Below are 25113 nucleotides of genomic sequence, written 5' to 3'. Positions count from 1 at the left end.
ATTCATCTGCAGAGGAAGTAGATCTGTATTTCATACAAGCTATATGCATATTCAACAGTTTTAGCATACCAGAATATACCATTTGTTGCCTTGGAATGCCCCAGAACCTAAAGAACAGTTAGGAGCAATCCTGCCAAAAAAGTTGTTTGGCCTCTTGACTTTTTTTTTTCCATTCCTTGCATTCCCATCTATTTTTCATGGGAAATCTGGCCTTCTAGGACCAAAACAAGTAGCCATAGAGGACCAGGGAAACTGGAGATCTTTGTTAAGATTACCAAGTTCTCACCATTACTCAGGCAGAATCCTTGAGGAGCCATAACTAATAATAATAAAGGCACAAAAAGACTTTAAAGAGCTGTATTGTTTCAACTCACATTATCATTTGACTAGACAATGTTCAGTCTCCCTGATGCTTTTGGTTCAAGTCAGGGCATCTTCCTGCATCCAAAAAAGTGCATGCAGGCTCCTATGGTAGGTTTGTTTCCAATCACTCCTGCATTTATTCTCAAAGCATCCTCCTCCAGTAGACACACCTTGTTTCTGCTCTTTACCAAGCTTCTCCAACCTGCACGGAGAAGTAACCTATACGCCCAGAGATCACCTGCGATTAGTCAAACACTTCCATTTTCAGGTTGTAATATCTACCAATTCATTATAATAGCCTTCAGTTTGCATTTACAAAATAAAGCAGACTCAAACCCAAGCTACAGGAAAAGGAACACAAAATTCACTAAAGAACCTGCCACTTTAGACATCTGATATGTAGAAGTGAATTCCCTTGAGGACAGCCCCCTCCTCCACACACAAGCAATAACTGTAATCACACAGCAGTAATTCATTAGAGAGCAATGAAAAGAATCTCTGCACATGGCAGATAAACAAACTATGCCATGATCAGGCAGAATTAAAAAAAAGCTTCCTTTCCTGTCTCCTTTGGCACCACCCCTGCCCTGTCTCGACTGCAATGAATACACATATGGTGACTGATGAGACAGCTGCTGCCAAAAACAGAACAGGTAAGACTCAAATCCTTCCTGCCTCTTCCTCAGAAGACTCATAAGATCTTATGTGCAAGTTGAGCAGAAGGGTAAAGGAGAAGAAAAACATAAGGAGTCAGCAAACACACTTTCAGGACTCTTCCCCATCATCACTGCTGCCTTAAATGGACCAAGAGATTCAAGACAGTGAAAGACTGACAGTGGGGATTACTTCCTTAAGAAAACAAGGTATGTCTTCCTGTAAGATAGCCTGATCCCTTTGGCTCCAGAAAGGGTTTTGAAAGAAGGTACCTCCCCAAGCCCAGAAATTTCCAAGCAAAGTTTTCAAGTTCATCAATCATAGCTCCCAAAGTTAGCTGACACCCGAGACTATGCTAAAGCACAGGCTGTGGTGGCCATCACTAACACTGCCCCCATATGACTTCTGCAACTTACGCTGCTATTGGCCTTAAAAAACCTAAGCAAAAAAAAAACCTAAGCAAAAAAATTCAGAATTGAAGGCTGAAGGCACATTTTCACACCCTGGTGTCACAGGGAAAAATCAAGATGCCCAACTCAGACAACTGAGGACTTCACACATTGACAGGATTGATGAGCCAGCTCTGTGTTGACTACAGGGGGAGAAACCCAGACCTAGACTTAAAAAACCAGAAACTTTCTAATGAAACTCAGGGTTGAGGTTTGACCACACCAATCAACCTCTGTATCTGCAAGACAGCTGGACACAAACTTTATGTGAAGCATCTGGCTTTTTCAAATGTACTAATCAAGTTGGCCCAGCACAGAGATCTCTGTTTTCTCAAGCATGAGCCACTGGCACTGTTTGGGGTGCAAAACCAGCCCCTTCAAACAAGGCTGTCTCCATTGCAGAAACACAGGGCTCCACTCTCCCTAGGGCTGAGACCCATCATCCACTCCACCAAGGGGACTTACTCCACCCAGCTGTACCCAGGGACCTGGCAGCAGAAGACTACATGCCCAGCTCAGCCCAGCTGCTCCCAGCCGGGGTAATCCTCAGTTCCCCATCTCAGCCTACAGGAGAGGCAAAGACCAGAGAAGCACAGGCCAGGCTGGAAGGCAAGCATGCCAAACTGACTCTGAAAGCCACGCACTCAAGCAACACCTAAGAAGGATGCTAAAAACCAAATGCCTCAAGGTCTCCTGGAACAAATCAGTAGCCATCATTTGGTCCTGGTGGAACTGACACCTGCCAGATCCACAGCTAAACCTCACAGCAATGCCCCCTGGTTCTGCCATCACAGACCCACTAATCTGACACCAACAACCTGCATTCAACTCTAGACTGAGTCAAGACAAGGGTCATTTGCGAGATTCTTCACCTCGCACAAGGTGGCCTTGTGACCCTGGCACAAGAACCAGGAGTATGCTCATGCCATTTGCTGTGACATGTTGAGAAACGTGAATAAAACAAAACAAACAGGAAGAAATGGATGACTTCATGTCCACAGAAGGAAGATAAAAATAATCCTGTATAATTCTATCAGTAGGAAACAACCAGAAAGACTGACATAGTTCATCATCATATTAATGATCTATTGGGAGTGAGGAGTAGATAAACAATTGAGTGCAGAAGAACCAGCCAAAGAAAGGTGGTGTTAGTACCACTGCATGAGACAAGTACAAGGCTTCATCTGCAATACCATGCAAAAACATACATGGCTGAATCACAGCTGTAAGTCAGCAAGTACAACTTCTACTCACTCCTTCCTGGCCACCACTTCCTTCCACTGCTCTTCCCATTTCTCTTCTTATCCATCCCATCTGTCGTTTTTCTTCCTCTCCTCACCTCACCGCCTCAACTTACTTTCATCCCATATGCAAGGACTTGCACACAAGGAAGCGCAGACAGAAATCCGCATCACAGTAAAGGAGAAGAGGAAGAGGAGGAGGAAACAAGGAAAACAGCAAAAGATGATGATGCATGGCTAATAGACAGCAAAAGTAATCTCAAGTGGTTATACCTTCTACACACACAGTGAAAAACAACTTGACTTTCCCACCTCCAGTGGAAGCAGGGGCTGTCATTACCAGAACAGTGGAAGATATGCACCTCTCACCATGTAAAGGGCATGGACGACAGGAGTTCAGGAAACATCCTAGTTCACAAGCACAAGCAGCATCAGGTAGGGCTGTTCAGACACTCCCCGCATCTGAGAAGAGCAACTACAGAAGCGGAGGAAATTCTCCAAAATTTTGTTCTAATGCCATGAAACACATCCATCTTCAGTTCAGAAGGTGGTCAAGTAACTAACTCTGCTTCTAGTTTTACTGTTGATACCACAGAGTACAAATTGAGGAGGAATACCTGTTACAGATATGCACATAGACATTACAAATATTCTACTGTTTCTCTATAAAAACAACTGCTTCACTGACAGTCTAATATTTAAAAGCCAACTAGATATCAGCAATAGTATTGAACAATGACCAGTTTTAAGATTTGCAAATATAAATGTAAGCACAAAGAAGTAAAGAAATAGAATTAAGTTTTACTAACATTCTTCCAAATAATCCAACATTTGCAGTATCAGCTATGTACCTCTATCTGGGTAACTGCAGTGCATGTCCTAGTTTAAGACTGTACTGATGGTATCTAGCACCTTTCCATATCCACGTGTTCACAAGTGGAAGTTAATTAACTTTGTCGAAACAGGAAAGTTAGTTTCAGTAAATTCCAGCTGACTCTTTAAAAAGAATTTATTGTATATCACTTTCTAGTGCCATTCTACTGACTGGTAGAGCAGTACTGGACCCAGGCATAACCTAACAACAAAATTTTGCCAGTGGTATCCGCTGCATTCTTTCCAAGGACTGTTATTGATTGTTCTTCTTTGCACTTGACTGTGTAATGTTTTAAGATACCTATTGCAAGATGCCAGCATTATTTCACTGCCATCTGTGCAAGGCAGTCCCCTATCCACCCCAGAAACTTATGAGTCAAAGACAAGTCTTTACTGCTCATTTCTCCCTCATAAACAAACATTCCTCCCTTGCACTGGGACAAAGTCAGCAATTACCCATTTTTTCCACCTTGGTTCACAAAAGAAGAAAAAGCAAAGGACCAGAACACACAACTACACTTTTAATGGATTGCTGTACTTTATCGTATGGTATGCTTGGTCACAGAGTCTAAACAGTATGGATACATTTACCTATCGCATCAAACAGCTAACAAAAATAATAAGGCAACCAAGAACACTGATCTTCTACCTAAAATGTGACACTGAATATGCTAACACTAAGGACCATAAGGTGCTTTTATTTTCTTTATGTAATTTTACAATTTGAGGGTGACGCCATCTTCAATCTCCCTGCAACTCTGAACAGAACTTTATTATTCTGAAATTTCTTATGTTTTACTTAAAGGAAGTTATGGAGATTCTGAAGAATTACATCTGTCTTTGTAAAATATTGCCATTGGGTCCTCTTAACAGAGGTTAAACTGATAAAACTAAGTGTATCCATTATAATAGGAGAGAACCCTGTATATACTCAAACAGTAAGCCGAATGACAAAGAATTACTACTGGAACTCTAGTTCTCTCTCTTTCAAGTAATTTCACATGTGAGTGGAATACTCACATAGCAGAGGCAGTAGTAATGCCCTTACTAATCTGAACTGCCTTCCCATCCATTTTATTGCTTGGGTAACAGAACATTTCTTGAATCACCTGAAGGCCAGGTGAACTGAATCACTTTGTGATCCAGCACTGTTATCACAGAAATGGACACACCAACTTACACACAAAATACCCTCCTCCCCTAATAAGAGGCTGGACAGTAAGACTGTAACCGGCACTCTTGACAGAACCCAGTGGAACAACAAACTGAAGGTTTTAACTAGATACGGTTCCAAATGAAAAATTGTTCAAAGCAGGAAACATGAATTTGTCCTAAACATTATAGAGCTTGAACGTGATGTTTACTTTTAAATTAATCAAAGCTGTAAAACTATCTAGTGAAACAAGAAGTCCGAAAAATGCTTATACACTGAAAGAATCAAAGCATTACAGACAATTTCCAAAACTCTATTTTAAGAATATGCGGTGGGTTGACCCTGGCTGGATGCCAGGTGCCCACCAAAGCTGCGCTATCACTCCCCCTCCTCAGCTGGACAGGGGAGAGAAAACAACAAAGGGCTTGTGGGTCGAGATAAGGACAGGGAGAGATCACTCAATCAATTACCATCATGGGCAAAACAGACTTGACTTGGGGAAAATTAACTTAATTTATTGCCAATCAAACCAGAGTCAGGGAATGAGAAAGAAAACCACATCTTAAAACACCTTCCCCCCATCCCTCCCTTCTTCCCAGGCATAGTTTCAGTCCCAAATTCTCTACCTACGCCCCCCCGCCCAGTGATGCAGGGGGACAGGGAATGGGGGTTGGGGTCATTTCATCACACGTTGTCTCTGCCACTTCATCCTCCTCAGGGGGAGGACTCATCACACTCTTCCCCTGCTCCAGCATGGGAGACAGCCCTCCACGAACTTCTCCAATGTGAGTACTTCGCGCAGGCTGCAGTTCTTCACGAACTGCTCCAGCGTGGGTCCACAGTGTGTAGTCCTTCAGGAGCACACTGCTCCAGCATGGGTCCCCCGCGGGGTCACAAGTCCTGCCAGAAAACCTGCTCCAGCGTGGGTCCCCTACGGGTCCGCAGGTCCTGCCAGGTGCCTGCTCCAGCGTGGGCTTTCCACAGGGTCACAGCCTTCTTTGGGAAATCCCCCTGCTCCCGCGTGGGGTCCTCCCTGGGCTGCAGGGGGACAGCCTGCCTCACCATGATCTTCACCAGGAGCTGGAGGGGAATCTCTGCTCCGGCACCTGGAACACCTCCCCCCCCTCCTTCTTCACTGACCTTGGTGTCTGCAGGGTTGTTTCTCTTACATGTTCTCACTCCTCTCTCCGGCTACAGTTTCTGTGCCGCAGCAACTTTTTTCCCCCCTTCTTAAATCTGTTATTCCAGAGGCACTACCACCCTTGCTGACTGGCTCGGCCTTGGCCGGCGGCAGGTCCATCTTGGAGCTGGCTGGCATTGGCTCCATCGGACATAGGGGAAGCTTCCAGCAGCTTCTCACAGAAGCCACCCCTGTAGCTCCCCTGCTACCAAAACCTTGCCATGCAAACCCAATACAGAGTAATAGTCATGTCTGTCATCCTCCTAACTTGCACACAACCAAGCACACAGAAAACAAAAAGCTATTCAAGAAAGCAAAACTTGTTACAATTCTTTTCCCCTCCAAACTTCTAACAGTTTCTTTCAGGCTAGACTTTCACAGGCATTTTTAAGCTGGTACTGTCACCAAAGCAGGGTCCACACCCTCCTCTGACTGGCAATACCAACTCCTTTAATATGTCCCCTCCCTAATAGCTGCACTAGCTTTCCAACTGATGAGTATAAATTGGACCCGAAAAACAATTAAAATTAAAACTTTTGGTTTTTTTAAATGACCATGTGAGTTTCAAGCCTGGATTAGTTCCTCAACACCGCCTGTCATGCAACTGGCACAGAGATGGCATGCAGACAGAATTGCTTCTTTGTATGTCAGGGACTGCTTACATCATACATAAAACTACAGCATTAAACCACAGGATGTAAGCGGCAGATTATGACAGTACAAGTTTATGCATACCAGGTGACCCCAAATCACTCACATCGATATTTGGGATTTCGAGTCCTAAAAAGTAACACGCACAACTAGAAAAGTTGGGAAGTACATGGCTAATGTGTAAAACAAGTGTTCCACTCTACTGCTAGCCAATGTTTTGGGAGGAGAGGAAGAAAATGCTTCGGTAACTCCACAGGACAGAAGAACAAAGCAGAAACGTAACCAATTTTGCTTTTCAAATTGACTAGCCACTCGGACCTCATCTTACTGTTAGAAGAGCGTAACATACTCCCTCTCAATTAGTTAAAATCACAGGAAACCTAAGCTATTCCTCCGTACAAACCATTGCAGACCACACACCTCTGTTTTACTGAGAAAGAACTCAGAGGCAACCCTCCCATCACCTAAAGCACCTGACTTTGGCAAGCTAACATGATGAAGTTGGACCACCCATGTGTCCAGTCTATTTTTTTCTCCTACTGAAGGACAGCTCCTGAATAATGCACATTTTTTGCAGCAATGAAGGAAACCTACAGAAGTTATTACACAAACTCCCACATTAACAGCAACACAGTACTAAATTTACCAGTTAAAAAAACCCCAGCTTTTAAAAACAACTGCTTAGGGTCCTCTGTTTTCATCTACTTTTTGAAGATTTGTAGGTGGGAAAAAAAACAAAAGCAGATGGGTGGAGAGATAAAACGGTCAGACATTACTGTTGTCAGATTTTTCTAACTCCACTGCATGAAGTGAAACACAGGCTCCCTGCCAACAACCAAACCAATTGAAGACATTCTGGAATTTCAGCCTCCATTTCAGACTGCTCCTTCTCATCCGGCAGTTTCAACTGCTTTATGAGGGCTATACCCACCATACTTACACTAAAAGTCTCAAGGTTTTTTTTATCAGCAATTAAAAAACTCTAAGTATTTTTAACTAGTCTGGGACTATGAACTAAAAACCAGAAGTTATCATGTATTTGGTCTGAGTATTCCCAAAAGCACAAGATGTTCTTACTTTAGATGTACAGCACATTTCATAATTTAAGCAAGCGAGGAAGACAATTTAATTTTGGACTACATCAGCCAAAAGCTTGATTTTCATGTCCTTTCTTTTACTTCTCCTAGATAAATGAGTTTATTATCATGCATAACCCTACTTTAGCTCTGATAAGTAAGGATTAAGAAGTTGCATTTCACCCAAATATCCAATACATCAATTTTTGACCTCTGAACACAGCTTTCTAAAGATCAAAGTAATTTTTTTTATAGCCAAGGAATAATGAATGAGACATTATATAATTCCAATACAAGAATACTTCTAAGTAGTTACATACTTCTTTCCACTGTAAACTCTATACAAATTTTCTACTGTAGCAATCAAGCTTTGCAACAACTTTCCTCTCAGACAAAAATATCTGAAATGACCAGACCACAAAATCAACTCATTACTAGACATATATATATCAGAACTGTTGTTAGCAGCACACTGAGCTTAAGCAAACAGCTAAGATCAAAGAACTTCATAATTAATAACATTCACGAGACACTAAAATCATTTTACTTACTACATTAAAGCATAGCAAAATCATTAATACACAGCATAATTTTCATTTGGGTTTCAAATACATTTATAGACTATGTTACTTATTATTCCAAGCCCTCCAAGCAGACTGACTTTAGGCATGCCAAGGTAGATCTATTCAGGTATTGCAAAGCACCTTGGAAAAACTTTCCCCTCATTAGCCAAGAAACACAAAATACCCACCTAAAGTGAACTGAAACATTTAAGTATTTTCTAGGCTTTCGATCAAAACACTAGAAACTTGAGAAGAAATACTCAAGTGGCTCCCTACTCTAAAAAAGCTAATTGTGCATGACAAAAATTAAATTTAGACATTTCCTTGTCACTTAAACACTAGGTCTTCTCTCATCTTTTCAGTGACTCATGTCAACAACTTTCTTCCAATCTCCTAAATTACAAAAGCACATCTATTTCCTTCTCTGGTATAAAAAAAGATTTTTTTTCAGCTTTCTGGTTTACTCTCCTGTGGACAAAGTCTTTGTAAATTTTAAAACTAGAACTGAGTTGGATTAACAGTCTTTTAAGAAACTAAAAATTGTCTTCAGGTGTTTACACAAGCATTCCTTCTCCACCATTAACTCAAATACCTATTCCTTAACAAGGCCAATGTATGTCTTAGCACATACAGTGTATCAGTCCATTCAAACCTGTATGTGCCTCTTAGCATCTGCTACAGCATAAACACTCAGCTGATCTCAGACAACAAATACTGTGATTAAGTGTCACACAGAAAAAGGCACCACAACATAGAAAAAGTCCTGATGAATTCCTATCACACTCGCAATACCAGCATCACATTAGTTGGGAAAATACGTTTGTGGACAAAGCATAAAACAGAATAAAATACAATCAAGTACTTTTTAGTGCTGTTGATAATCTATACTGCCATAAGATTTCTAAAATAGGTTTTTTAATCTAGCAATAGTCTTGCTTGTTGTGCAAGACTCAATTTTTGACTCCCATGACTGCCACAAATTCCACCTTAGCAGCATATAAACTATTTACCACATGATCCAGGACTCTTAAAAGAAAAAAATCCCATTCTATAGAACCCATACTGCAGAGGAATAATTCTTACAAAACAAAGTCAACAATAAGAAGGAAGGTAATAAAGTCAAGTTTAGCTTGTCTTACCTTGTTCATGGCTCCAGGCTGTGGCCCTCTCAGTCCAGCCTGTCCTCCCATCTGCGGAGAGCCTTGTTGCAGTGTCTCAGCCAACAAGTTACCAGCAGTACCCATTCCTGGGTTTGGGTACGGCATATTAGGTCGCCCTCTGCCTGCTCCAATTGAACCATTCATGACTTGCCCCTGCATCATCCCCTGTCCATTGCCTGCTGCCAACATACCAGGATTCATGCCAGCATTCATCCCTGTGTTCATTCCCATGCCAGGCTGGTTAACTGGACTGTTTACTGTTGGCATCATTCCTGCTGCGGATTGGGCTGAAGGACCCTGGTTTGGTCCACTTGCACCCATTGCCATATTGGGAGAAGTCAACCCAGCCTGTGCCATGGGGCTTTTCACCATGCTGTTTAACATTCCCATTCCAGGACTATTTTGTTGGGTTTGACTGGCCATGCCCTGGCCAGGGCCACCAACCCCCATATTGAGATTTGGGGAGCTACCAGCCCGTAAAAGTTCAGACAGCTGCTTGTGTTTAGAGGCAGCATCTTGTGCCAGGCCAAGGCTGGTCTGCAGCTGATTAATGTCACCACCATTGCTGAGTCCCAGTTCTGTGGAGCTGATCAGTTCATCTGGCAAGTCATGTTCCAGATCAAAGAGTGATCCAAAATCTGAAAAATAAAACAAATTTTATATGAAGTCAGAGCAATCAGTAGTGTCTTGAAGAAAAGTCTTGTTCATTAGTTTCGACTTTTTGTATTTCAAGTAACTAGCAGAACTTCACTTTCGATGTTCCAGCAAAATTCCCATATCAGTCATTACTGAAAACTATCCAATTTGTCATGGTAAAAGTAATTTCTAAACTTTACAGAGTCTGAACTGGAAAAGACCATTCTACTTCACTCTCCTACAACAGTCTGTGTTGAAGGATCACTGGGTATCTCAGACTATGATCTATCTTCTCAACTTGAGAAATTTGACAAGAGAGAAAAAAAAACCTGTATTAAAAAAAAATCCCACAGAGTTAGCCAATGGAATTAAGACAACAATTATTACAAAGAATTAAAAGGTTGATGGGGAAGCACTGTCTTTAATTTTTAACTTTCACTGAACTCTGTCACTTTTGGAACAGATCTAACTAATATAGTAATATAGTTTCTGAAAAAATGGTTACTATTTATAAAATAATAAATAGGTTTGGTTGTGGGGTTTGGTGGTGTTTTTCTTTTGTTTGGTTTCGTTTTGGGGGTTTTTTTGTTGTTGGGTATTTTTTGGTGGTTTTTGTTTGTTTGGTTCGTTTTTTTAATCTTCCACATCCAGTGATTCCCAGCACAGAATTGCAAAATTCCATTGAACTACACTGGACAACCAGTATCTTCCCACAATGAGCACTGTCAGAAAACAATCAAAGTAACCCCTCCTGGCCACAAAGCTGTGAAAAAAACACTAGGATGAAAAATCAAATTCACATCTCAAGAGCCCATGCAAAGCAATACCCAAGATAACCAAGTGGAGAAAGATTACTATTTGGGATATACAGATACGAGAACATTACACAGTACCCAGAATCAATTCACTCAAGAAAACAAGAAGTTCTTAAGTCTGCAGAAGCAGCATGCACCTTGATCTGTATATTTAATCTATGGTAGTTAAAACAAAAATAACCTAGAAAGTTTATGGCTAAAAGCTGAGCCACTGGGTGTCGTAACTATGCATAACTAGGCTGTAAAGCTTAATATTTGGAATCTGAGAATACCTGGTAAAGGAGGAGTTTTTAAATTTTAACTATTGGAACATTTCAGCACCCCTTCTGCCAGAAAGGTCATTTCATGGATGCTCTGTAGGAGGTATTGCACGGCATTTTCAAATACTTCAGATCTAGACAATGACCTAAAATACTACTCATTATCTCAGCAACTGCAACTGCATTTAAAAGGAAATGTCAATTACACTGAATTCTGGAAGGGCTGGCAAGATGACTTGGTCCAAATATTAATGGAAAAAGACTACAGTTAAACAGCACCTAAGTTAGAAAAGCTCATCAGCATTAGAAATCTGTTCATAATGTTTCACGCAATACCATACCCAAACTGCCAAACTCCAGTACTAACAGAGTTTCTACAGCTTCGCAACTGTTATCGCAGATAAGATCATGACTTAAGAATTCTGAAAATACGGTATGAGGTTAGCAAGAATGCAGGTATACCACAACAGAGGAGATTTTATAACTCTATTTATATATTCTTCCTTACTGCAAAGCACCAGAGACAGAATGAAAATTTCCACTGAAGAACTATGTTTTAAACTATTAAAATCAGCTAGCCCATTCTTCATTAATGTAAATCTCATTCTAAAAGTTATGCTTTACAACACATACTAAGGACTGATCTTTCCTTTGCATCACTTCTATTCTTCACCATGACTGGTATTTTTGAAGATTCTAAAGTGAAGGAAGAATCAGAAGACTAAAGCTTTGTCTAAGTTTTCCTCTATTCAAAATGATGAATTTAGAGTTTTGTGTCAGTAGACTTCTCTCAAAACACAACTCCCCCAAACCCCAACTTACAATGCTCAGTGGTTAGCTTACAAATTAAATATTGATGAACATGGGAAGAGTTACAGTGGGAGAGACCCTCAGATTAGAGGGGAGATCAAAGAAATGGAAAAAGCAATCAAAAAATACATGACAGTTTAAAACAGCTTCAACAGACATCTTAAGATGCCTGTTAGGGCGCCTTTAACAGGCGAATGTTGAAGCACTACATCCAGAAAACACTCTGGCTAATAACCTGACAAACAGCCCATGAGTGAGGAAGGAGTAAAAAAAAATACGATCAGTAATTCACAAGGTAGTCTGCTGTCCAGAAAAAAAATTCTCCTTAATGATGAACAAACAAAACCGAAAACAAAAGTTAAGTGTCTGGGAAGAACATAAGACAGCATAAACCCTGTACCTACAACACAACCATAATGGCAGCCCACAGCAACCTCCCATCTGCAAACTGGGAAACAGCTGTTGAGGCAAAGATGCCCACACAGCTCAAAGGCCAGTTTTGTGACCAACTGTAGCTGGGGAAAGAACTTCTGCTCTTGAACATACACAGCTTCCAGGACAGGGTGAGTCCCAAAACAAAAATCCCCTCTTCACCTTTCTTGAGATCATACCATTGTATGTTAAGCCTTTCACAAAACCACCTGGAAAGTGATCAGTATGTGTCTAAATATGAAGAACTAATTAATCTTTGAAACCACTACAGAATATTTTCTCAGAAAGACCCATTTAGATGATTTCAGATATAACACTGCAAAGAGGCAGTGCAATTCTTGTTCTGAGAGCCAAAGATTTGATCATCTTTCTCCACAAGAATATATTAATCTGCTTCTCTGAAGACCTCTTTCTTTTTGGAGCTCCCCCTCCTCATAGGTGAGAAGATAATTCCAGCTTTAAGGCTTATTCGCTCATATCCAACTGAGTATCCAGGTATAAGCTACCTGAGCTGGTTGTCCTCTGCCACCCATGAACAGGAAGAAAAAAAAGTCATAAAAACTCAGAAGTGTTTTTAATTCTTTCTATTAATGTCTCAAAACACACCAAATCAACAGCTACATTAAAAAAAAACCGAACAACAAACAAAAACCACAACACTAAATGCTTGTGAGATAATCCCAATCAGATTAATTCTTTACATCAAAAAAATGTGAACTGTTCTTTCCATATAAGACTAACTTGTTAGGATTTTTAATCCTAGAGAATACACAACAGAAGATTCATCATAAAAGAATACTATCAGCTACAAGCCAAAATCCTTAGTAGTAAATGACAACAATGCAATATCCTGGTGTGAGTTTTCTCTTTTTGTAATTCTTTTCCAAAAACAAAACTTCATTCTTCTTCAGCCTGTAGATAAACAACAAAACTAGAAAAACTTTCAGTTGTCTGGTCAACTATGAAAATCACATGTTTAGTCAACTGCCAGGAGGCAGAAGTTTTCAGATACAGGACTGAAACACGAACAGTCTCAAAAGACCATAGAGATCATTAAGACTTCATGTATCTCAACAGTTGCAATCCGTTTCACAGTCTTTTACATATAATACGCATCCTACAGCCCACTGTAGAGAGTTCTACCTATGACCAATCCAAAAACTGACAAGGCTGGGCCAGACAGCTCATAGACCACGTGAAAATAATGGCACATGCATTCACACAAGAACCAAAGGCATAGCTTAAGACAATGATGATAAACAGCCAGAGAACTGATTGACTTTCCAGTACACTGGGTCCACTGCTCACCTTGCAATCTGTTTCATTAAGGATACACACGAAGATTTCTTACTAACAAAATAAAGCTCGTGAGAAGGCGAAGGAGGCAGATCAGTCCTGCCAAGGTTTGTCTACTTGACTCATAATCCCTAGAGATCTTAGGGTATAATCAGACACAAAAAAATTGGGATGTAACAGAACAGACACTATCTGGCCTAAAAGCTCGAAACCATCCAGTGATATGCAGGCAGTAAGTGGTAGGGCTAAATCTTGATCTCAATAGAGTGGCACAGAGTGATTCCACATTATGTTATTTATGGTATTATTAGTGTAATTCTTTCCAAAGGTAACAAGAAGATATAGAATAGATTGCTACTGCCACCTAAGATTCAAAGAAAAGAGAAAGTACCTCCACAAAACAACATCTAAGTAGGTAATCAGAAAGTCTTCACCTGAGGTAGTCTCAACATGCAAAGGCATATAATAATTCCTTTTAGGAACTGTACCACTACTGAACACTTAAGCATGTCTTTTTTTGTAGAGTCAAGAAACTGGCCTGACTTGCCCTGGCTACATTAGATCTGTAGCGAGAAAGTGGGTCAGAAAAGACAGATGGAGCAGGTCCATTTCTTGCAATGGCAGTCCAGTTAGGCTGTATTAAGTAATATGAACTGCACCCTGAACTGTGAGAAAGCAACTTAAAAAAAAAAAAAAAATCAGCGTGCTAACTTGTGTTGCATACTATGGATTATTTTCTTAGTTTTGGACCCTACTTCTAAGAAGTCTGTCTTTGACAGTGTCTGATCTGCAAGATGCAAGGAAACTGCTGGCCTTGGTCGGAAACCCACCAGGCGCCAAAATGGACTTTAAACTAGTACAGATTCAGGGCGTGCAATCAAAATCCTTATGTCAGTAAGACATGGGTGCCTTATCAAGTGATCAATTTTCAAATGAGTTAAAGTATTTATTTCGAGCTAGTTTTACTGCAAGAGCACCTGGCAGCACCAGTGATGTAACAGCTCTCAAAGCATGCCAGGCAAGGTAGAGATTTCTGACAATGTTTACAATGCAAGGAAAATATATCCACACCAACTACTTAGCAAAGAAATCAACATGTGGGTTCAAGCAGTACATGCTAGCTTCTCTTGCATGCCTTCTAGCCTACAGTCACAATTCAGTCATTTTCTCATTTCTGGATTAAGATAACAGACCTCTATTCACCTTTCAGAATAAACCAGGCATTTTTATCAATATTTTTATCTGGTTCTAGCAAATAGGCTGCAATGAATAATACTAGTTTTCCAAGAACTTGCCCACACACTACAAAATAGCAAAACCACTTTACTCTCATGTGTACTGTACCCACAGACTCAAGACATTCAAGCATTCCATCTCAAACAAGAGTTGATACATCTGAAGAAACTGCATCATGTGTCAACAGTGACACGCGAAGAACCCTGCATGCCAGACACGTAAGACAACAACTTACTCCATGCTTACCTCGTTGCTGATCTTACGGAAGGAAGAGACTTTATAGTTCCTGTCCCTGCCTCCCTTTTATTATATTATATTCTGAACACAGACATATCAAATTAGAAAGCTGCTGAACAGTCACCTTTTTGCACAAATGCTTCTGGGCTCCAGAAACCTATCAGTAGATCAAATTATATCACAGTCATTAGGGTCACAATGAAACAAGTGGACAAGGCTTAATACAGGACACTGAATACAAAGCATGCATGTGACAGGGTTGACAGGAGCCACAGATGATGTTGGACTACACAGAAAACATGATACCTTTGCTGCGCTTTCAGACAAAGAATAACAATAAGCTGCTGAGGTCAGTATCTTCCCTGCACAGTGACATGAAAGCTATCCAGGAATTGAACAGGGCCTAGACGTAACAGAGAAAGTGCCCAGAGGATACAGCCAATATTCCAGTGAAACGAGCCATTCAAACTTGCAGTCAAGCACCAGCATTACAGGTCCTGAAATGTATTGTCTGAAATGCCCCTAAAAAATAAGCCAGAACTCAAAACAAAAATAAAAAAAGGCAGAACAAGATAAGGAGACATGTTCTTACAAGATGATTCTCAGGTATCCACGAAAACACAGAAACAAAGGTGAAGCACAGACTTGAAACAAAGTGCTAATAAAGAAAGTCATCAATTCCCAAGGCCTCTGTGCAATGGCATAAAATTAAGGTAGACATGTTCAGCTTTATTGGGGGGGGGCAGGAAGACATCTAAGAAAGAGGCAAGAACTCAAAGATTCCTACCAGGTGGGTGTGAGAACTTTGCTATACAGCATTTTGGAGATCAGATTTATTCTGACCATTGAAGCCCACTAAGGAGAAGGCTTTTCATGTAGACCCTCTGTGAAGCCACAGTTACCCAATGGTAATACAAACTCTGCCAAATTGTTTTTCCTAACTTAAACTGTAGAGTTAATTTAAATTAATCTACCAATTTGATGCAAAACGAAGGGGCAAAAATTCAACATCAGCCTAAAATATCAACATCTAGATTCATCATTGCAACTACTGCTTCCAAAATCCTAGAACATCAGTCCCTATATAAACCTCATCGCCATTTACCCCCAACGCGGAAGTATGACGCAGAGGTCTTCACTATTGCTTATGCAACAGCAACTAAGAATTCTTATTCTGTATTACACTATTTGGGTAACACTCTTCAGCATTAGATTTCGGTGTTAATTCTGTTCCCTGCAAGAAACTGGGGAAGCACTGCCTCCTTCCTTCCCTGCCAATCCAGACAAGACCCGAAATTTGTTCACTACATCAAGCAACTTGATAATTTGAAGTGAGACTGCAAGGACAGGACATATTCAAAACCCCTGGAAGACAACAAACACAAAGGCACAAAGCATGTTAGCATGTCATGGTAGTGCACAACTTCAGGCACAGCTTTTTTTTTTAAAAACAAATATTTGTTGGTCAAAGTCCAATTCACCACCTAGAATGCACATGATTTCGTTATTAGTTGTAATAACCGGGTATAAACGTAAGTATTTCACAAGTGTAAACAAAAAAATCATTCTAAAGAAGCAACAACTTATCGTTCAACATCTACTGGAGTCCTAAAACTAGGACCTCACTCTATCCATTTTTTTTTTTTAAGCTATCCTAATTCCTATTCAAGCACTGGTGTCAAACACATCAACTCTTGCTTAAGGAAAAGAGTCTCAATAATCTGCAAGTTTAAGTCATATTTGTCCCAAACTAGTATCAACAGAAATGCCAATTTTAGTAGACTCTGATGCATGTTTTTTGCAACTTTAGAATAAAATAGTATTTATAACAAACTGTTTTCATTTTCATTATCATATTCAAAGTTCTTCAAAAACCAGTATTTAGATATACAGATGATAGTAGGTATTTACCACTGAAAACCATAGTGAAAATTCAATGGTTATGATTCTGGAATGTGGAACTATAGCTGTCCTAGGGAAACAGAAGTGGTGTAATATGGAAAAGACTGGGTGCAAGAATCAAGATAGAGTATGTTTAATATTTTAACATTACTTAAGGGGTAATTTCAGAGACACTGTTGTTTGTGTATCTGCCTATTCACGCTGTTACTTAACACAGTACAAAGGTACTAGTCTTGCCATCGCTGATAACCAAAATAAGATGAAATTTTGACATTTTAATTCCAAAATGCTGAAGTCACACAATTAATTTCCTTGTGAACATGTTGCTATTTGCATAAATTTCACTGGGCTACCTTTAACTTCAGTGAAAAGTCTCTAAATTAGTATTCTTATTCCCAAGTCTAGCCTGTGTATGCCACTGAAATTCCCGTAAGACCACCTTAAGTTAGCTACTGTTGGTTCGTGGCATCATTAAATAGCAAGAATAGCATTTCAGCTGCGAGTCTGATAATTGCTGACCACTGCGCACACAAGTCCGGAAAGTTAGAGATGCCTTACTGGTCTGCTATACCAGTGGGCAAAAAATGGGTACATGCAGATAGGAAGGGAACATCCGTATGTGCACAAGCACACTGAATCAGTTTCATTTCAGAAGATTACAAATCATTTTCAAGAAAAGAGTAAAGTTCACTTCATTGTCAACCACGACTTTGAAATTATGCAATCTGCATATACAATTACCAAAAAGTCAGTTTTCTGAGTATCACTGACTTGAGTTCATTCAACATTCCTCCTTAGTAAAACCAAAAAGCAATGCTGAATTTATGTACAAAAAAATACACAAGTAAACAAAAAACAGAAGTCAGCAGATCAGACTTCTTTATCTTGAACCAGTAATTAATTCCCCATAGCTCCTGAAATTATATTCAGGAATACGTAAAAGGCAGTTTAGTTTCAGCAGAATTTGTACTGAGCAAGCCATACAGCAGCATTTTGGCAGAGTTTTATTTTTTATTAGAATTCTTAAAAAAAAAAAAGTTGAGAATGAGATTGAGTTCATTAATACAGTGAGAGTACGTTGTAAAAGACATTATCTATTCACTTGTATTTGGGAGATCTACAGAGCAAGAAATACTAAATCATGATTCTGCAAGCAAACAGATACGGTTCAAAAGTCTACTTATATCTCTTACGGAGATACAACGAAAGATGCAGTACAGAGGTGTTTTGCACCATCAAATGGAAAAACGCAAAAATCTTTCTCACAAAAAAGATCTCACAACCACCCATAGTAGAAAATAACCAGCACTGTTTTTGAAGGTCCTGTACCTACCTTGCACTTTTTAATGAAAATCCTAGTTTGGACCACGATTTCATCTCCTTGCTGTTCCTGTAAACACACCTGATCGTCAACTAAACCACAAGTTACTACAATTTGAGTTAATCAGAATTCAATGCTCCTTTTTCCGATTTTCTTAAAAAAGTTCTGGAAGAAATGCATGCTTGAAGAAGAATATAGCACGTCAAGCTTTTAAGAGAACTTTAAATACATTCATATGCCAATCCATTTTAAGGAAACTTGTTGCTATTTAGGAAGAGAACAAAGTCATGTTGTCAGGTATGTCACTGACTGCTCAGGGAGAGAATTTCTATGAATTGCCCTAGTTCAAGTTCTAATTGAAGTTCTACAAATTCAATGCAACCACAGAAGTTTTTTGTCAGTGCATACAACCATATGCAGAGACAGATGTATTTTACTTCAGCCTGCTGCTACAGTTTAAGTAAAGACAGAAAAGCCAAATCCTTGGAGACAGGTGTGCATTGTTTATCTGTCACCAAAATCTAAAAGCAAAATTACTCCATTTGTCAAACAATAAATCTAAATGGCTTTTGGCCAAGCCCTCTCAGAGGGGGCACTAGTTCAGGTGATGAGAAAGGTTAAAGTAGTATCATTACGCTGTTGGAACAAGCACTGAAAGGCTGCTCCTGCTAAAGCAGCTTAGCAAGACACTGAGGTGACACACTGGAGATAATCAAGCAACCTAGAGAGAAGATGCAAGAAATACACACTAAATCATACAAAATTAAAATCTAATAATAAAGTCACTTTCTCAAAGTTGTAAACGTACCAGAAACCACAATTCCTACAGTAGAAGTTCAGCATTTATCCCTAGTACCTTATGAAACGCACATCCCCTAAAAACATACACTAAACCCTAGAGCCCACTAGACCTTTCCCAGATAAACTTTGGTTTTCTGCAAATACACAACTGACCAATAACCTGAACTAGGGACCCTCTAGACTAAATCCAAACCCTGCTCTAGGACCATGAGGGACAAGATGCAAAAAATTAGTAGTTTCTTTTAAATCTAGAATTTAAATTCCCAAGTTCAGCAACAAAGGTTTTCCCTGCAATACCAAACTTCTGAATCTGTATTTTTAGATTGGTTTTCTAGTCTCAAAGGTTTTTTTATTTGTCAGTGCTCAAGATTCAGTTTTACATCACGATACGTACGGTCCTTGTGTTGTAGTGGTTACTTCCTTTTTTTAAAAAATTAGGTACCTTTCTAACACTGCTCAGAAAAAGTACATACCTATATCAGACACACACACACAATCCACTTGGTGAAAGGGGCAAAAAAAAAAAAAAAGCAGAGACATAGCAGTTTGGAAATCTAGGAGGTTCAAAAGTCCACAAGATTTTCCTTAAAAAGTTACTAAGCACCATATGAATGATCCGTTTACTTTTAAAGAAAATTTTGCAGACTTAAATTCTCTTAATTTTATTCCTAATGCAGTTACTTCGAGAACTTACTTAGCTACAAGGCAAAGATGCCCATTTTTGCCACACAAGCATACATCACTGCAATACTTGGTTTACAGTATATGCCACCCATCAAACCATATTTTAAGGCATCTCATCTCATAACTAATACTTGGAAAAAAACCAGCAATAAAAAAAAATGTGGCTCTAACAAGAAGGGATAATATTTAACTGATGGCTGTAAGGTAAATGTAATGACTTGGTCTTAAACATTAGCCAGAAAACAGATTTGTGAAAAGTGTTTAATTTTAAAAGGAGTATATACAAACACAAGGAAAAAAACCATCGCTGGCTGAAACCAGAATTGAAAACCCTGCATATACCTCTGGAAAAGGCAGTGAGACAAGATTAATATGATTCATTTCAAGCAAAGAAACATCCTGATACATTTTGAACAAATGAAAGATGAGTATCAGTCAAAATTGAAGTAGTCCAGGCAAGAAGTTTCATTACAAGTCTTAGACCTTTGATGTAAGGGAGAGTAAAGTTTTAAAGGTCAGAAGCAGTTCCTGAAATAAAAGGAACATACAAACTTTACAAAAGATAGGTACTGAAAGGGAGATTGAAGATGTGCTATTACTCAGAAAAATGCTACTTTTGGATATAGTAAACTGAAGGATGTTAAGGCACATACCACAAATATGTACCCTGATCTCTGATATAATACACGTGTCAGCTAATTGTAGAAAACTGACTTCCAATGTTACAGCAAGCCAGAAACACTAAGCACTTAAAATCCTATTTTCGGATCTAGGAACCCAAAGACATGATACCGTACAACCACGCTGCAGCAGAGAGCAAACTCCATTTTTATTCCTTGGTGAAAAACAGCATTTCGGAACCCAGAGCCCAAAAAGCTTTCCTAGTTCACAGAGAACAGGTTATTCCTAAGGAGGGGTTGTGAAACATGATTAAACTCTCCCTTCCTGAATATACCACACAGAAATCTGTACGTGGCAATTTCAATGCACCTGCATTACTGCAGGAAAAAGTGAGTTCACAAATAAAAAGGCCCCCCCAAAGAAAAAAAAAAAGAAAATCACTGGTTTAAGGCATCCAGTTAAAAATGAAAGACTTCCACTCACTTACTCAAGGAGCTAACTCTTCAGGATACACTCAAATTATTCTGTTATAGTGGGGAAGGGGGGGAAATAGACCAGTGTGCACCGGTTCGCTAATACAATGTTTAAGAAAGTCTTGTCAGACTAGGTGCAACATACCAAAACAGTATTTCTACCAGTAAGGAAAGGTAAGCAAAACGAGCTACACTGGCAAAGTACTTATGTCAATGTAACCATGCTAGTACAGAGGACCTGCGCTAGCATCCAGTGTCACACACTCGCGTTCCATACTGAGGATACTGTACCAACAAAAGGTGACTCCACTGTAGAGTTGTATTGGCCCTCAGAAAACTTAATGTCTGGACAAGATATGCATATAACTAGCATTCTTCTTTGCAACAAATGTAACATTTAAATAGAAAAAAGGTTGTAGAAAAACCCCTGGCAGTTTAAAGGAATCCACACAGTCCTGTTCCTGACACTATTCTAGAACTACACAACATTCAAGAAAAAAATGAGACCATTCAAAAATTCTAATATACTACACGACCCTGACAATACCAAGACCTTCTAAATTACTTCAAAATGTCTATTACAAAACATGCTACAAACATTTCAGCTTCCCTGTAAGTCTATGTTACTTTTACCTCCTCAAGAAGGAACTGGCATTAATAGAGCAACTCCAAACTCCACTAACACAGCAAGTTCTATGGCAAAGCAAATTCTGAGCAGGGAACACACAAACCATTTAAGACTTTTAAGACAGAAGATGCAGCACTGCAGCAACAGTGGGAAATGCAGCTGTATTTGGCTGCTGCCAATAAAGCAAGCATACTAGGACAATCTTTGCCAACTTCTTAGAAGAAAGCCACCAACATTCAAGTTTAGTACATTCCATCAGTATCATCCAGGTCTACAGTGAAAACATGAATGAATTAGAGACTCAACTTAAGTCTTCAATATAAATACACTTAACATCTGTAAGTTTGGGAATAAGTTAATAAGTTAGTTAATAGGGTGAGTCATTGTTTTTAGGTACCTAACAAGCCAAAACAGTATTTCAGAGTAAGAAATAAGTCCAAAAGTTAACAGCAAAAGAAACACACTGAAAAATCCACTATGCACATGTGCTGGAAAAAGTTTCATCAACAGTGCAAGTTTCTCACCTTTCTCCTTCCCTCTCTCTAATGATGCTGTGAATCTAACAGTTTTAAAAAGAGTGCCTGAGTAAGTACATAAGCACCATGTTATTTATTTTCTATAATTAACTAAGGAGTGGGGACAGTACAACAGATTCTATAAGTGGAAGTTACTTAATGAAAGCTGCTTGCACTATTTCAAAGCAAATTTAAGGAGCAGATAGGTTAAAAAATGTAAACTTCAAAGCAGTTTCCCACAACAGCAAAAGTGGGACCAAAAAAAACGCAGTCTCTCAAGCAGCAAATGAAAAAGTTTAACCCCCAAAACATGCTTATTGGTTAAGAAGTTTGATTTTATTTAATTAGAGAAACAGATATCATGTTAAAAACCACAGAAAGTGGAACTGTCCCAAATCTAGCTAATAAGTTGTCAACAAAAAAAAAATCCAGAAGAGTAAGAATCCTTTAGTAGTTTTCATGTAGCATACGTGAAGTGTTCACACCACTATAAACCTCTGCATAGCTATCAGGTGATGACAATCTCAATCACTTTGAGAAAAATTATCCCATTCGTGCACTACTGAAACTGTCCAACAATCCCTAGTGTTTCACCAGAACTGTAAAAAAGTTCATTAAGCTGTCCAGTAAGCTAACAATTAAAATAGGCTAAGTATTCTGTGAAAATCTGCACCTGTTAAACTGAAATACATTCACAAATTATCCAAACCTTATTTGATCACAAATGGCTTGACTTAGATATGTGCGTTCATCTGAATCACGTCTTTAACTTTCATATTTTTCAAGTATCAGGACTTCTCTCACAAAATACATTTTTATTTCACCTCTCTAAACAAAGCAAGATGACCACTGTCAAGAAAAATTAAAAATGGTTACTACTGAATTAAGTACTGGTTTCCAAGTCTAGCACAAAAACCCCCAACAACTAGCTCTAGCTAAAGAGCAGCTTCTCCAATGCTCTTCTACTCTTACTAGAGACCTGTTGATATTAGGAACGAACAGTCATGTCGTCCACTTACAACATAATACTGCCTGTATCTAATATGCTCTGAAAGTTACAAACTTTTCAAAACTAGTATGTCATTCACCAAGAATAGAGAAGGCAAAAATCAAAATTTTGAAGATGATTCCAGGTAGAATCACATCCACTGCTCAACCAAAAACCAGCTACTAAAACCTTCTGTTTACTGTCAAATGAGGAGCTTTTTAAAAAAAAAAAAAAAGCCACAAAAAACAACAAAAACCCAACCAACTCTTCCTTTTTCTTGCCAGCTGTTAACTGCATTGAACAAGACCATCGGTGCCTTCAGAAATGCCACCACTCACCAGACTGGCAGGAGGAAGCCTCCTCCATATCCCATAGGCTAAGAAGATCTGAAGACAGTTCAAAGAAACTCCTGTGGGACAGGTAACCAAGTACTCTTCATAGCAAAATGACACCAAATACTCATCTGCTTCACAAGAAGCATTAAAAAGCTGAAGAGCCCTTTGTTACTCCCTCCCCCTCCCAGTACAACCAGTTCGTATTTGGTAGGGATTGGGACACCTAAGATTTCCAACCTCTAGCTTGCCTTCGCAGCATCACCGAAGACCTTTGCAGGACTGCGGAGAAGCCCCTTTATCTTCGCAGCTCTTAAGTCTACAGGGGAAATTCAGACATTTTGCTCTCGCAGCAAAGAAATGGGAGATGCAAGATGAGCTACACTCCATATTGATTCTTAACACAAATAAGATGAAATAACATTCCATTTTTAAGAAGAGTCTCGATAAATCTTACACCCAAAGCTTGGGATCTGGAGTTTGGTTTTAGCTGTTTTTTTCCTAAAGTCGATGGTCTATTTGAATCAGAAAAGCAGGTTTTAGATATCCTTCTGCAAGGAAGAGTAAGAAGGATTGTAAAAAGTAAACCAAATAAGCGCTCTGCACACAAGAAGAAAAAAAAAACAGCAGAGAAATAAATCTCGTTTCTAAACGACCTGTAAAAAACCCCTTGTATATGCAAAATAAAATAAGAAACAAGACGCAGTTGTGTGTGCAGACGTACACACGTAATTCAACAATAAAGTGTACAAAAGCATCATCTTTAGCACTATTTCGTATGTCTGCAACTGGCATTAAAGGTACATGTTTAGCAAGGAGCTCAGTAATAACTACTATTGTGAAAGACACGAAAATGACAAACTGTTAAGTCTTATCTGCAGCTGATCAAGAGCACAATAAACTGAACAGCTTTGCTTTCCATCACTTCCAAAAAAATAGGAGGGTAGAAACATCCGAACACCCTCCCTAAGCCATTAACGCCAATAGGTTCAAACGGAGCGCAAATGGGAGAAACAGGCAAACAGAAAGGACGAAGGCAGGCACGAGTTAACAGCAGCAAAAGGGAGGAGGAGATTTAGGCAGAAGAGGGGAGAAAAGGGCAGCAATTGCGGCACCGAGAGGTGGGGAGGGCCCGGGCCCCCGGGACTGACCTGTGCCGTCGCTGGCGGACACGGAGAGCGCCGGTGAGGAGAGTTTAGGCCGCTTGGCTGAAGGCGGGCCCGGCTCCACCACATTCTCGGCCATTTTTAATTCTTTTTTAGACAATCACTCAGAGCAGAGAGACGGTCGGGGGTGAACCCCAAAACCTTCACCTTCTTTTCGGGCCCCGAGTCAGCTGAAGAACAACAATAACGCCGAGAGGGAGCGAGGAGGATCCGGCGGAGAAGGGGGGCCAAGTTCCCCTTTTTCTGCCCCTCGGGGTCCGGGAGGGCGGCAGCGGAGAAGGAGGGAGAAGCTGGGAGCTGGGGCGGGGAGGGGGGTGGGGGGGAAGAGGCCTCTTCCCCCAGGCGAAAGGGCTCAGCGAAGATGGGAAGAGCAGGTAAAGCCCCCGCCAAAAAAAAAAAAAAAAAAAAAATTGAAAAAAAAGAGGCTGGTAGGGTTGGTTGTTTTTTTTTTTTTAGTAAAATTAATCCCGGCTGTTGTGCTGCTGGTGCTTCCTCGCCGCCGCCACCATCATCATCTTCATCCTTCGGGGGGTCTCCTCCTCCTGCTGCCTCCTCACCGCCGCCATCAGCCTCTTCCTCCTCGGCGCCGTCCTCCTC

General features: G+C 39.9%; 1 protein-coding gene across 1 annotated transcript in view; it reads right to left on the bottom strand.

The window, feature by feature from the left end:
• The window catches only part of EP300 (E1A binding protein p300), a 65786-nt gene extending 41039 nt beyond the window's left edge, over positions 1-24747 (bottom strand). The window contains exons 1-2 of the mRNA XM_052788970.1: positions 24502-24747; positions 9343-10001 (exon numbers count right to left, since the gene is read on the bottom strand). Of these exons, the coding sequence (XP_052644930.1) occupies positions 9343-10001; positions 24502-24595 (753 nt within the window). The 5' untranslated portion in view covers positions 24596-24747. The remainder of the gene's footprint in view (positions 1-9342; positions 10002-24501) is intronic.
• Between the last annotated feature and the right edge of the window lie 366 nt (positions 24748-25113).

The sequence above is a fragment of the Harpia harpyja genome, chromosome 6 (genome assembly GCF_026419915.1).
Source record: "Harpia harpyja isolate bHarHar1 chromosome 6, bHarHar1 primary haplotype, whole genome shotgun sequence".
Lineage (NCBI taxonomy): Eukaryota > Metazoa > Chordata > Aves > Accipitriformes > Accipitridae > Harpia > Harpia harpyja.
The sequence above is the reverse complement of the archived record's forward strand: the minus strand, read 5'-3'. Positions and strand labels throughout refer to the sequence as shown.